The following is a 14,512-nucleotide window of genomic DNA, read 5'->3' on the forward strand; positions in this document are numbered from 1 at the left end:
CCAGTTGGGGTCAGTTTGTTTTTCTTTAACAGTGCATGAAATTACTTGCAGAAGAGAGTAACATTTGGCATTCCGAGACTCATCCAGAGTTGGAAGCAGGCCTTTGGGTAGCACACACATGCCTGCACACACAGACAAAATACTAAAGTCATGCTTTTAGTATAGAATTTGACTCCTCTTTATGAAATAGCTCTGCTAGTTTGTCTGCCTGGACATTTTGCTGATATGAACAGCAATGTTTTGAGGTAAACAGACGTCAGAGGCATCGTTCATATCTGAAAGTAGACTTTTGTGGAACAAATGCATTTCTGTAGCCACCACCACTAAGTGACCTACTTCTGCAAATATTAAAAAACCTTGGAAAATCAGAAATGTTAATATTTGCAAGAAAAGGTAAAAGTGAATACTACACAAAGTATAATGCAAGAAAACCTTTGGATATTGATATCCAGATTTGTTGGTTTGCTAAATGGAGATTGATGTTGTTTAGAACAAGTTTTTTGGAAAAAGATAAAAATGGTCAGTCTAAAAAAAATAAAATATTAAAAGCTTATTTCAGCTTGGAATTAAATTTCAAATGAAAATGTTGGTATTTCTTTTAATGTATGACTCTCCTTGATAGGTTAGTTCAAATTCACAAATATTTTTGATTGTTCCCTGAACTTAAGTCCCTGAAAATTCCTTGGTTCTTGAAAGCCTCTCACCCAATTTCAATTACAAATACAATGAGTAAAAGAGTATTACCTTACCCATATTCTCATTTGAAAATATACATCATCTAGTTGCCGAGACTACCTCAAACTACCTAAGCAGTAGCATAATCTCATGAATTTGCTAACCATATGATCATTGTGTTTTGCAGGATATTGAAAGAATGTGGCGTTCTTTCAGCAAGAGGGATTGTGAGAGTGTGGCATATGTGAACCAAAAACTTTCCAATACTTTGGAGAGCTTCCTGAGAGCCTTACAGAATGACAGCAATGATAGCTGTGAATGTCAACTAATGTCGGGGAACATGCAGAGACAACTGCAAATGTAAAGCCTAAACGGTTGCTGTTAGAGATATTATTTTGTGCATATGTCTGTCTTCTAAATTATGTAATTACAGAGACTATTTATCAAAGTCTCTTTAAGCTTTGTTCATTAAACTGAAAATTGAGTGCATACAATGCACAAATTATTTAAGTTATTAGCAAAATTCTGGATATTTCAAAAAGCCCTTGCACTTTGCTAAGGACTTGCAGCAAATCTTGCTGGTCCCCAAGGAGAATACTTTGAATTACAAGTAAGAAAATTTTCAACTTTCCATGACCTCAGTTAGGTAAAAATTTTGACATCTTAATTTTTTATTTAAAGCTATTTTGCCATGAACTTGTCCTCTCAGCGGCTGGATGTCTTTTGCAAAACATTGAACATTTAGATCAGTTCAGCGGTTCAAAGAGTCAGGTACATGGGATGGTGCTTGTAAACTGACAGGCTTGAACTCCAAATAATTTCAGATATTTGCTATTTCCTTGAGGAAAAATAATAGATTTAAAGTAAATGAATAAAACAGAGTATTTCAAATTTGCTGTCAGTTAGAAGTGGTCCTTGTTATAATTATTTCTATACTGGTTTGACTATTGGATTGTTTTCATAATGGGCTTGAATCATCTCTGTGAATTATTGTAATAATACACACAAACTTAAGCTTAGATGCTGCTCTTATGGACCATAGACTCATGCCCAGTTTTTCAATGATAAATAATATCTTATGTGTGTATACTCTTTATCACTTAAATGAAAATTAGGTAGACTTTATTCATTCTGAACTACAGTGCTTTGTATCTCTAGGTTTTAAAACTATGTGTTCAGTAAGAAACATGGAAGTAAGCCATTGCTAGAGCTGTGCTTCTCCATAAGCTACTGTTTGCTAGAGCACTTAGCCATCATGGGAAGAACTCTAAATTTGCAATCTCATTTAGGTATGATGATCTCTGCACCACATAAATACAGCATGAGAAGGTTTGTAGAGTTGCTTACTTCATGCACAGTGTGTGCACATAGAGCAAAATGCGACCCTTTTGCCTCATTTAGTGGCTGTTTCACTATTCACATTACTCTTTATACATAGTAATGTCAATTAGTTCTGATAACATGTGAAACTGAAGTTATCATTTCAGGGTGGCTGAAAATTTGGAGTTACAGTTGTCAGAAAATCCAGTGGCAGCTCTTCTCAGCAATTTTAATCTTTTGAATGGTGGGTTCTAGTTTTCTTCACTTTTTTACAAGTCACTGCTGTGTAATTTTGCAGGACAATAACTTTTTCATTGTTCTTCAAACTTTAAAGGGATACTGCTTATGGAGACTACTGACTTAATGCAATGTATTTTCATTATACACATGTACACATATGTGTGCTTGAGTTGGCACAGGACAGCATAGTTTACCCTGTCACAGCCTGTCCAATAAAATGCAGGGATTCATTAGAAAGCAAAGGGGACTTAAGTTAGTGGAAAAAAAAAATCTCAAAGGAATATACGCTTCTTCACCAATTTCAGATGTTCTCATAATACAGGGATGTGGGGATAACCTGTGCTCTTATGGGATAATGGAAACAGATGAACAAGCCCTTCAGTCTGTCAGGAGAGCGGCCTTTACATTTGAAGTTGAAGTGAATTACATGATATGAAGATTTTGTGTCCTTTGTCACCCCTCAGAATAAATCTAAAAAAAAGGATACAGTCTGTGGGCAATTTAATTAAGCAGATCAGTACTGTTGGCACTATTTTTCTTCTCTTCCAGATGTGAAAGTCAAAGAGTGTGTGCAGAATCTTACTCAGTTAAGGCTGGACATTGGTTCTTCTGTCAATATTTCTGAAGAAACTATCAGTACCATCTTGGAAGCCAGTATTTCTCATACAAAGGTAAAAGATCGAAAAGAAGTGTTAAATTAACAGGTCAATCTGTAGCCTGATGTGCCAACCAAAATAAAACGAACCACCTTGTTTGTGTGGAATCTTATATTTTCACTTGTCACTTCTATGTGGAATATTTTGTGAGATTTAGGACTTCAAAATAATAATGTGAAGCATTAAGAGATCAATTTATAGTAGCACTAGTCTTCTGGTCTAAATGGTGCTGCTTCATTACTTTCAGCAGTGTTTTAACCCCTTGTGCTGACATGGAGTTTGAGCTTTGCTATCTTTGTACTATAGAAAAGGTGAGGATTCCTGGAGAAATCATTTTGTATCTTCCCACCCCTTATCCTTGCAGTACAGAGTTGTCTGATTATTTTTTTTTTTTCATACCTTCGTGTGCTCCTCACTGCTCTTACATTGTCTCACCACTGTATTGCCTTACCTCCACTTTATTTATCTTTTGTCTCTTGACTATTGTCTAAAGGGTAGATTGTGTAAGTTTTCTGAGTGAAGGACTGTGTGTATTATCATTGCTGCTGTTTCCTGTGATCCCAGTGATTAGTAGAAATAATGAAAAATGCCACATAACTTATGGGTTCTCTCTCCTGTTAATGTTTATATGACTGAAAAGAGTTGTGTGTACATCTGCTATAAACTAATCAGGTCAATCACGCAGCCACTGGGTGTCACTGATGCTCCACTTGCAGAAATAGTTGCAAGGTCGTGAAAAGTGTGGCTATTTAAAAGGCAGTTCAGACCATCATAACTACTTACAGGTGATTTTTTTTTTCTTCTGTTTTTTTGGGCAGTGTGACTGCCTTTATTGTTAGCTTGTTATTTTAATACCAGTAAATGGCAATGAGAGAAGTCATCTGGAAGAGATTCAGTTAAGTGGGATTTGGTGCACCTTTGATCTTTTGCAATAATAATGCTAATTGACTGAATTTTCTAATGACTTTCTATCCTCATTTTTTGCCAAAGTCCTATGTAGAGTTTAGATATATGTACATGCCTCACATTTGCATATCTATACAGAATGTTTTGTTTGCTTAAGTGCTTAAATCCTTTCCTAGTACAACTGCAGCATTAAAGCCTATGTCTCTTACTGCTTCTGCAAGGTGCACAAGTACTTTCTTAAGCTGTAATTTAGTCATGCCCATTATGTTTATGGTATATATAGCCACTGTCTAATAACCCTAATGATCGCTGCGTGTCCAATGCAGTCCTTTACTTCTGTGACTGTATACTACTACTGTGCTTGCCTCTGTAATGGTAAGAGTAAGCCTGCGAGTTGTTTATGCTGTTGCACTTACCCTTAATTTCTACCAGCATATTATGGTCTGGCCATGCTCATTGCCATGTGATTAAGTATTTTGAAACTGGTCAAACCCTGTAACCTGAAAACTATAAGCATTCATAGGAGCATTCATAAGGAACGCAGGAGTTTAGATTAGCTCTGGTACTCACAAAGCTGCAAGGAAAGTTCAGAGGGAGTTAATCTAGTGAGTAAAACGTTGAATGGGTTAAAAAATGGACCGAAATGATGGTATTAATGTGGGGCATGAGGGAACAAATTGCAAATTGTATTGCTGAGTCAAATTTCCTCCACGGCAAGAAGTCCAAATCAGTATGCTTTTATGCTGCTAGCAGAATTATATTTATGTTCATATTCTGTTCCTCGTACATGCACAAAAAAAGGGAATATTTAAATATATTGGAAATCCCTTGGAATCACAAAAGAAAAATTCTGTTTAGATAAAAATCTAGAAGTAAAACTAGTAAATTGGAAACTTAAAATGTTCATAGGAATCAGAGTTAAATTGCGTATCTTGACCAACTTTGGCTCCTAATTTGATTTTCTTGGGGATCCTCTCCCTCACTGAGTACTGTTACTGGCTACAGATGCATTCAGTGGAGGCAGTACAGGCAGGAGTACAATGGAGCCTGGAGTACTGCACTTTGGTTCCTACAGGAAGATGATAATGTTTCTGGACTTGCTGCCATTTGTTTTCTTCCAGGCATTTCAGGAGAAAGGATAGCTAAGAACTCCTGAGAAATCTGGGCTGCAAACTTCTGTCTTTTTATATGACATTTTTGTAGGAAGAAGCAAACCATCATTATCCAAGGAGTTTTTATTGGAGCTTTGCCCAAAGTCTGCTTAGGCACTTGTCCCTTCATCCACTCTTAAATAATAACACTTCAAAGAAGTGTTGAACCGAGAAACATGAGCTGGCTTAGAGTGAATGTTGTGCCATATAGCCATCCCTAAGTGTTAAATTTGTGTGTCCTCTGAAAGAAGGAAAGTTCATATTGTTTGATTTTAGAGAGTCATATATCTAGATCTTGATCTTTAAGTGTTTCTGCAGCAAAGGTGTGTATCTGCTAGAATGGGTATGTTCAGCATTGTACATATGCCTGCTTATGGTATGATTGCTCATGGAATGAATGATCAACTTGTTCACAAATGAAAGTAAATCTTTATAAGAGATATACTTCATCTTTTTGTATGTACATAGAATATAAAGCAAGAACATACCAATCTGATATAGAGCTGTACGGTTCATTACTTCACGTCTGTTGATGACTGCAAATTGTCATGTTACTGTGACATAAATTCTCATCTTACTGACTATAAAAAAAGGTGATGCATTTCAGGGAAAAAAAATTCTAATACATGTACATTATGATAGGTTTTTTACAGTGCCTTTGTGGTAGCTTTAACCGGAAGATGTGATGAAGAATTACTTAGCCTGCTGCTAAAGCTACCTGAAAACAGTAAAACTTCTGTGGTAGTGGAAGAGTTATGTTCTTTACCAGCATTGGAGTTGTATACCATGTTTGTACTGATTATGCAGAATTTGAACTTACGTCATATTATTTACAAGGTAAGATGGGGAAAAAAAGCATTCAGTTCCTATGTTTTCCTTTGAAGGTTGTCTAAAACATGCAGGTAGATAAATTAATAATTCTGTTATTTCTTCAAATGTTCTTTTTCTGTGGAAGCAAACACTGGACATATGGCATTTTTCTGTTTTCATTTAGCTCCACAGTTGAATAATGGGGTTGGTAGCTGCTACGGTATTCCATTTCTTGCTTCCTCAGAAAAATTATCACTGAGGAGTTAATTACGAAAGCTTTAGAGAAAATACAGGAGGTTGAAGACATAGTTTTATTAATCTTTAGCAGAGTTTGCAGTTTGTGCAATTTGTTACTTCTTAATTTCTAAGTGTGGAAGACTGATCTGGCGTCATTGATACTAAAGCCTAGGAGCTCACAGTACAAGAGCTACAAAGTTATTTTCTAGGAAAAATTCGTAGCACTGTGGAACGCATTTTGTTTGCTGTAAAAATCATGTTGGCAATTCAGGTGGCTCCTTCAGGAAGGAGCTTTTCCAGCTCTCAGGATGAATCTCTTTTGTAGGGCAGACCTCCTATATTTTATATGACCCAAGTGAAATGACTTTAACAATAATAATACAGTGCCAAAACTATAATGAAGAGGATGCAGAAGTCTGTAGCAAAACTGTATTATCTGTACAACTGTAGATAATCTGGGGTCTAGAGTGGGTTTTCAGTGAGACAATATTTTTACTTGTAAGAGCAAAATTATTGGATGGGATTTCTGATAGTTAGCAGATATTATTTCAGTTTTTTTGGGGTAATTGGAACATAAAATGTAAGTACATATAGTTAAAAAGCTATAACATTGGGAGGAAGACTCTTTCGTTCTAAAGCTGTAGATAATGGGTTATAATCTGGATGCAGCATGTGCAGTTAAACAGGTTGGCCACACACTTTTAAAAATAAAACTATTTCTCAGAATAGGTTAAGATATGTCAGAGGGAAAAGAAAAGATTTCTACTTTCTGAATTATCTGCCAACCTATAAGGGGAAAAAAAACAAAACAAAACTGTGTTTATTCTGATGGGCTTTTCTACTGAATCCTACTGAAACATAATGAATTCCTAGAAAATAATAAAAAATATTGTCATCTTATCCTAAATTATTATGGAAGTTTTGCTATTTTTTTAACTGAATCAGACTTTTTTAATGGTTTCTTTTTTTTTAATGTGTAAAAGCAGGTGAAGGCTGAGGAGAATATTAAGCAGACATTATTAGAGTAGGAAGTCAAATAAAGGTGGATAAAATAATGATAATCAGAAGAAGCAGCTGAAATCATATAATGAGATTATATTGTTTTTATTATGCATAGGCAGGTAGCAATGAATCAGTTTGTATTACCTTATCATCTAAATAACCTATAAAAACAAAGGAAATGGAGAGAAGATTCATAATGCCAAAACTTACATCGTGGAAAGAGCAAATGGCCAATTGAAGTTTAGTCAAGTAGGGAATGAAATACACACAATTATTTTAGGTAAAAGGCAGTGCATATGAAAAATGCAAAGGGAGGAAGAGTGTGACAGGAAACCTTGTTGTCTGATATGACTCCAAAAGCAACTACAGTGGTAGTGAGATCTAATTTAACTTATGAATTATTTTAAAAATATTAAACTGTTGCATTAAGCATTTTGAACCTGTTGAAGGAAAAGTTCTCATTTACACTAAATTCCAAGGAGACAGGATGTTGCAGATCCCATTAGTATCTTAGCCAGGAGAGCTCTCTTCAGCTTGGTAGATACAAACAGGAGTATTTTGGTGAACAGGACTAGGGAAGTCATCATCCCCCTATACTCGGCCCTGGTCGGGCCCCACCTCGAATACTGTGTTCAGTTTTGGGCCCCTTACTACAAGAAAGACATTGAGGTGTTGGATTGTATCTGGAGAAGGGTAACGAAGCTGGTGAGGGGTCTAGAGCACAAGTCTTATGAGGAGTGGCTGAGGGAACTGGAGTTGTTTAGCCTGGAGAAAAGGAGGTTGAGGGGAGACCTTATCACTCTCTACAACCACCTGAAAGGAGGTTGCAGCCAGGTGGGGGTCAACTGCTCACTAGTAACAAGTGATCAGACAAGACCAAACAGCCTCAAGTTATGCCAGGGGAGGTTTAGATTGGATATTACGTAAAATTTCTTCACAGAAAAGGTTATCGAGCACTGGAACAGGCTGCCCTGGGAAGCGGTGGAGTCACCATCCAGGCAGGTATTTAAAAGATGTGTAGATGTTGTGCTTAGGGACATGATTTAGTGGTGGTTTTGGCAGTGTTAGGTTGATGGTTGGACTCAATGATCTTAAAGGTTCCTTCCAACCTAGACAATTCTATGATCCTATGTTCTCTGGATTTTAATTCCTGATTTGTCATAGGCCAGTTCTAACATTACCAGAGAATTTTTCTTTAGCTGAATTTGAGACTAACTATAACTGGAGAGTTATACTAAAAGATGTTTGTTAAACATGGTTTGCAAGACTACTGTATAATCAATTAAAAAAAAAACCCTGAGTAATTTTGAGTGTTTCATTGATAGGTTAAATTTTTTTTCTAATTGGAATTTATTGGTGTGATTTTTTTTCCTTCTTTTCCAAGATTAATATACCATCTGAGACAGGCAATGTTCTAAACATGCTACTGGATGTGGTTTCTAGTATCAGCTCTCTTCTCAATAAAGCCCACCATGTCATGGAAAACTTTCCAGTGTTCCTCCAAGGAATTCAAGACATTAGTGTGCTTGATATCTCTGCATTGCAGCAGGTATGTGTACGATTTAAATATGGAAATTCAGTTCCCATTGTGAGTTGCTTTGTTAGGGATGCGTGCTTAGTAAGGGGGACCACTAATAGAAATTGTGTCCTAGAAGGCTGGGAACTTAGAGAGAAGACAGTCAATAGACCCTAGGAACATTTATTTGGTCTTTTTCAAGCACTCTGGTAATTTTGAGGCTGTCGATGTGTTGTTTCTCTTTTTTTGTTAACTTATGAGATCATAGCCTAAGTTAATATGGTTTTAGGCTACTGATTAATTGTAGCATGTGATTTGGAGATAGCCAAAGCCTTTTCTGCTAATGTATTTATTTTTTTTTATGAGCAAACTATTAGTTTGTTTATAAGAAAAAGCTTTACTTTTTTTAAGGATAAGATTTCAAGTTACGATGTGCAGTTCTTTTATCTGCCATGAGTTTCTGCCTGTGTCACTTAAGTTTTTTGTGTGACAGTTTTGCCTGACATTTTAAAAAAGTGGCATGAAGTGTGAGTGAGGATATTTCTTTTGTCACTGCCTGTAAGGGCATTTGCTGTGTGTGCATCTATACAGCTACCACAGTGGTGGGTGGATCTAATACTAAATCAGAAAAAAAAATTTCTGCTGGTAAGCAGGGTCCAATTCCATAGGAAGACCTGCTGACCCCTATGGCTTTCATTACCTTCTGGATTTGCTATTTTGTGTGGAAAGTTTAGGATTGCATCTGGTTCTAAAATTGCAAATCTCTAAAAGGTCTCTCAGTGATAAACAATGCAAACTGGTTTGTGACTACAGTACAGAGTAAGAACTGCGTTAAATACTGTTTTCCCTAGTGATATGAATGTTTCTCAAGATCTAATCTGTGTGACAGAGACATGCAAAATGCTATTCTGTGCATATTAGTTTTGGTTGTGAGCCTCTCTTCTCTGGGCTGCTGCAATGGAAGGTGGCTGTCATCAGATGCTTCTACTTTCCTTAAACTAGTTCTGTTTGTGGCAGACTTTCCTTCAAACAAATGAAGTATTCTTTTTGGAGTGAAATCCCAAAGTTGGTTATTTGATAGAAGAACATCTCAGAAGGTCCTATTCAAAAAAAGTTTGCAAAGGAACAAATCGAACAGCAGAGGGCCATCTGGTCACACTTTTAATCTTTGCTCCATGACAATCCAGAGTATCCTGTAATATAGCATAGACTTAACCTTGGAATTTTTGTTCCTTTTTCCATCTTACCTTTTTGGGACACTTTTTCTGACATGTACTTTATTTTCTTAGTTTTTTTTTTTATTCTTTTTTTTTTTCCTTGAGAAATTGCTGTTTGTTTTTGTCACCTAATAATTTGTGGAGGATTAAAAAAATGAGTGTCTAGTTCTTTTGTTAATAAATTAGATGTTTGATGTTTTGAAGGGATCTCCTGTATCTGTAATTCTTTCTCATTTTGTAGACTAGTAAATGTGTTTAATGTGTTTATTTTTAACTATCCTTTCCTTTTCAGGTTTAACTGGATTTTTTTTTTCTACTTTCCAATAATAATTTCAATTCCTGATTATTTTGTTTGCTGCTTTTCAATAGTGGACAAATGTGTGCTATTGAATAAGTGTGCTACTAAAGTGCGATACTGGTTATACACTTTCCTCCTTAAATATTTTCTTCTATTTCCAAAGAGTCCATACTTCTGGATTTTTATTTTCAAGATAACCAATAGCAAAGTAGTTCAGTGACCTGGGAAGATTACAAATAAAGTATGTAAAGATTTTAAAAGTAAAAATATGCAGACCATGAGCATAGAGTAAGACAGATTGTCTCCTTCATTAACTTCTAACTGAAAAAGTTATTTTGAAGTTGATTTAAAAAAATTAATTACTCCTATAATGAAAGAGATAATAAAGTAATTGTCAATTACACACATGGATTTTTGTCTGAAAGACAAAATGAAAGGCAAGAAATACCTTTAAAATACCTGTAAAATGTGGAGTCGAATTGGTATGCTACATATTGTGTAATAAAAGATGATGTAAAAACTCAATATCTTCCAGTCAGTAGTAATTGGAATATAGAGCCACATTCTACTGTTAACAACACTGAGTGAATAGATAACCCCCTGAGGAAAACACTGCTGATTTCGAACATGATTTTTGCTTGTTTATTTGCTGTTTGAAACTATTCGCTTATTTTTCCATAGCTAATTTTCCGTATGTTTGTCACTCATGAATAGATAAACTGGAGGGGACCTGCTGAGTTACTGAATGTTGTCAGCTGTGAAAGGTGGCCTCATTCTCTAATCTCTCCACTAACTTGAACAAGTTTTCTGTTAAAACTATCATTTGAAATGCCTCTTGTAGTTATAAATGTATAAAATTCTGACTTAAGTTTATCGATGGCTAGTATGTTTACTCTTGTATCAAAAATATTTTGTAGCTTTTGTAAGGTCTCTGACTTGCCCAAGTGTTTGTGGAAGTAATCCTTCTGTGTTTTGACAGGTTAAGTAGATTAATTTTAGTATTTGTTTTGTTTGTTTTAGGTTTTTCTTTTATAACAGGCTCTCAGTTGTCTCAGACATCCTAGTGTTATCTTTGCATGCTGTGTTAAGACTAATCTTGAATGTTGGGAACAAGAAATGTGTACAGTCTTTGAGGGGGATTATGGCTGATGACACTTGTAGTTCTGCTCATTCATGTCTATAACTACTAAAATGACTTCCTTATTCTTGCATTCCCCTTTTTTGTAAGCTGCATACATTTTTGTCTCTTACTTGATCAAGAATCAGTGATATACCTAGATAAGCTCAATTTTATAACAGCAACTTGTGATTTCAGTTGATAAATAAGTTTTGCACTGGTTATCTTCAATTTACTTTAAATTAGGTAATTGGTTTCTTGCCATATCACATTCTGATCTCCTGCAATGCCTTCTGGTATTAAATTATAGGCAGATTTCAGTAATTTGTTTCTTCCAGGACTAAAAAAAAGGTATCACAGTAGACCTAAGATCAGTCTCACAGGAATAACACTAGTAACTTCTCTGTGATCCAGTGTTTTCTTTCATTTTAGCAGGGTCCCTGCAATATCTTATTAATGCCATTTTTTACCCACCACATAGTTATTGGATTATTATTGGTTATTTCAGTAAGCAGAAACTGGTAGATGTCACCAAACTGACCACGCCTTGGGGCTGTTCCCCGGAGTAGGCACAGGCTCTGCCCTGCTGGGAATACAGGCAGGCGGTACCAACACTGGATGGGTACACTGGCAGGGGCGGGGAGAATGGTGGCAAGGACTGATGATTATGTTGCTGATTATTATTTTCTAGGACAAGAACATGAACTGGCTGTTAGAGTTTGCCTAGTTTATGTCTTTTTCACCATATGTCTTTTTCAGGGAAAATGTACTTGCATTCCCACATAAATATATCGTATTGGTCTAGAATAACTTGATAATGCATTAAATTTTAATCTTCACATACTTTTTGTCTTTAACTGCTCTCCACTTTAAAATGTATTGTATATCTTCCCTATTAAACATCACAACAAGATATCCATTATTTCCTGGAGCATTATGTCACTCGTTCTTGAGTATAGATGAATTTTCTATTTTTCATTCAAATATTGCCACCTAAATTTGATAGGCATCTGAAAAATAATTTAATCAAATCAGTAATTTTGCTATTTTTTTCCGCTGATTTTGCCAACTTCAGTACATAGATTAAACAAAACAATTGTTTTGTTTATGGCTCTATCCAGAAGTAGGAATATCTATTTCTCTGCATTTGTTTCCTTTAGCCCTTCAGTTTCATCAAATTTTGAATTATCTTTAAACTCCTCATAGTTTTCCAGGAAAACTGCATTTTTTTTTTCCTCTCTCTCTTTTAATGTATTGATTCTGAATTTATTTTAGTTTTTTGTGCAAGCTGTAACCTGGCTTGACTTTTAGGTTTCTTTTGTTGAATAGCTGATATTTCTGCTCTACATGAATTTGTTACTATTAATAACATTTTTTTTAAGCATACCACTGTCCAATTAGGTCAGAAGACCCTGTGCTATGAGGTTTTTGCCCCTGTTTAAGAATAAAGTTCCAGACAGCTTTTTAATCTTCAACACCAGCCTTCCTCTTCCGTGAATTTGTTGGAGCAACTAGCTTGACTGATTACTTTGTAGGAGGCTGCTTGTTTGGATTCATCAGCCTTGATTACAGACCTACTTAATTTAGTTTAAACTAGAACAACTGGATCAAACATAACTTTTTGTGAACATCCATCCTATATAGTTTTCCCACTTTATCAAAGCCAAATTTTAGGAAACATATCTTATTGAGTCAGTGGATATTTAGTTGAAAGACAGTAAGTAGATTCAGTCTGTTGGTGGTAGCTTACCGCATAAATATTCATTATTTGAATTTCAAGTTATTTTGATTGGAACCAGAATTAATTAGCAAGTTTGTGCTCTTTGACTGAAATATGCCTCATTTATCCTTCTAGTGCAAATAGTCACTAATAAGGATTCAAAACCACTTTTATTCAGTATTGTGCATAAATAAAGTTTATTCCTCTAGTAAAGTCCATGCCAGCAGATTCATTCAAGAGCCTTAGATGATGGTATTATGAAATGTGGATATTATTTATTTACTATGCTGTATGCTGAAACCATATGCAAAAAAGTTGGATTTTGGGAGCAGCCAACACTGAGTTTTAAATAACACTTATAATATTCCTCCAGGATTACTAAAGAAGCACCTGGCACTTCAGTAAATTCATTGATCAGGATAAACTGTTTCTAACAGCATAATCTCTAAACTGTCTGTGATTTATTCTTAATGTAAAGTGCTGTACTACTTTGAAAACTGACTCTTCTGTTAAAAAAAAATAATAATTCCAATGATAGAATGCTAATTTATTCCAGTGTCAAATGTGTTTGGTTCACATATCACAGTCTTTTTTCTATTTGCCAGTTATGCAGTCTTCAAATGATATCTGGTAGTCTGCTTATGTTTTCTTGACAAGCATCTGCAACAGTAATGAGCATCAGGCGGGCCAATGCCTCCTTCAGTAATACTCCAGCAGCGCATTGCCTCGCAGTTGTATCCTCTCTTAGACCTGTGCACCTGTACAGCCTTCCATGAGATACCAGTTACAACTGAGCATGTTATTTGAAAAATGAAGCTGCACAGAGGAGGCTGGTTTTATTTATTTATTTTTAATGTGGTGAATCATGGTGCTTAAGCCATAAGAGCAGTTGGATTGCTCTGCTCATTAGGTATATGCTAATCACGAGCAAATGGCAATAATAAATGTTGGTATGACTCATGATGTGCAAAAGCTAGAAGCACGTCTAACAAGTTAAAAGATGTACTTGAAAAATAAGCTTTTAGGACATGTGCACTTAAATATTTTTTTTTTCTTCTTAGCAACTGTTTTCACTGAAGGCATTCATACACAAAATGGTTTTGGTTGTGTCTGCTGTCTTTGTGATCTTTGTAATCTACCAGAAGAACAGACTTTGTGAAAAATGACATTGTCATCAAGGAACCTGTAGTCCAGTTGGCTTGATATTTTCATTCCTTTTCTGCCTAACTGATACACAGTATTTTTCAAAGTTTAATGTAGTACATTATACTACTGTCTTTCATCGAGTATCCTGACAATTAAAGCTGCATGACTTTTTTTTTAACCCCCATGACAAAGGTGATCAGCAGAATAGAAAAGAGCACAGCAGGCCCTCACAGTTTCAACAGTCTAATTTTGTCAAACTCATTGGATGCCAATATTGAGAGAACACCAGGGCTACTCCCTGAAGCTACTAAAAGTAACTTTGATTTATCTGTATTTCTGTTCTAGTTCTTGCACAGTGGGCAGTTCAGAAGTTCAGCTGTTGGATCCCTGGAGACTGTAATCAAGGCAGTGTGTAAAGAAGAATCTTCATTTTTCAGCAATGCAAACCTGTTCATCGACATGCCCAGAATCATGGGACTCTCGGACGACAATATGGCAAAA

At 35.6% G+C, this 14,512-nt stretch overlaps 1 protein-coding gene across 1 annotated transcript in view; it reads left to right on the forward strand.

Moving 5' to 3' along the window:
• Window positions 1–14,512, forward strand: part of ABCA13 (ATP-binding cassette, sub-family A (ABC1), member 13) — a 207,582-nt gene that overhangs the window by 60,190 nt on the left and 132,880 nt on the right. The window contains exons 20-25 of the mRNA XM_009883803.1: window positions 863–1,035; window positions 2,163–2,239; window positions 2,785–2,906; window positions 5,591–5,785; window positions 8,382–8,546; window positions 14,357–14,506. Of these exons, the coding sequence (XP_009882105.1) occupies window positions 863–1,035; window positions 2,163–2,239; window positions 2,785–2,906; window positions 5,591–5,785; window positions 8,382–8,546; window positions 14,357–14,506 (882 nt within the window). The remainder of the gene's footprint in view (window positions 1–862; window positions 1,036–2,162; window positions 2,240–2,784; window positions 2,907–5,590; window positions 5,786–8,381; window positions 8,547–14,356; window positions 14,507–14,512) is intronic.

This window comes from Charadrius vociferus, unplaced genomic scaffold (genome assembly GCF_000708025.1).
Source record: "Charadrius vociferus isolate BGI_N301 unplaced genomic scaffold, ASM70802v2 scaffold103, whole genome shotgun sequence".
NCBI lineage: Eukaryota > Metazoa > Chordata > Aves > Charadriiformes > Charadriidae > Charadrius > Charadrius vociferus.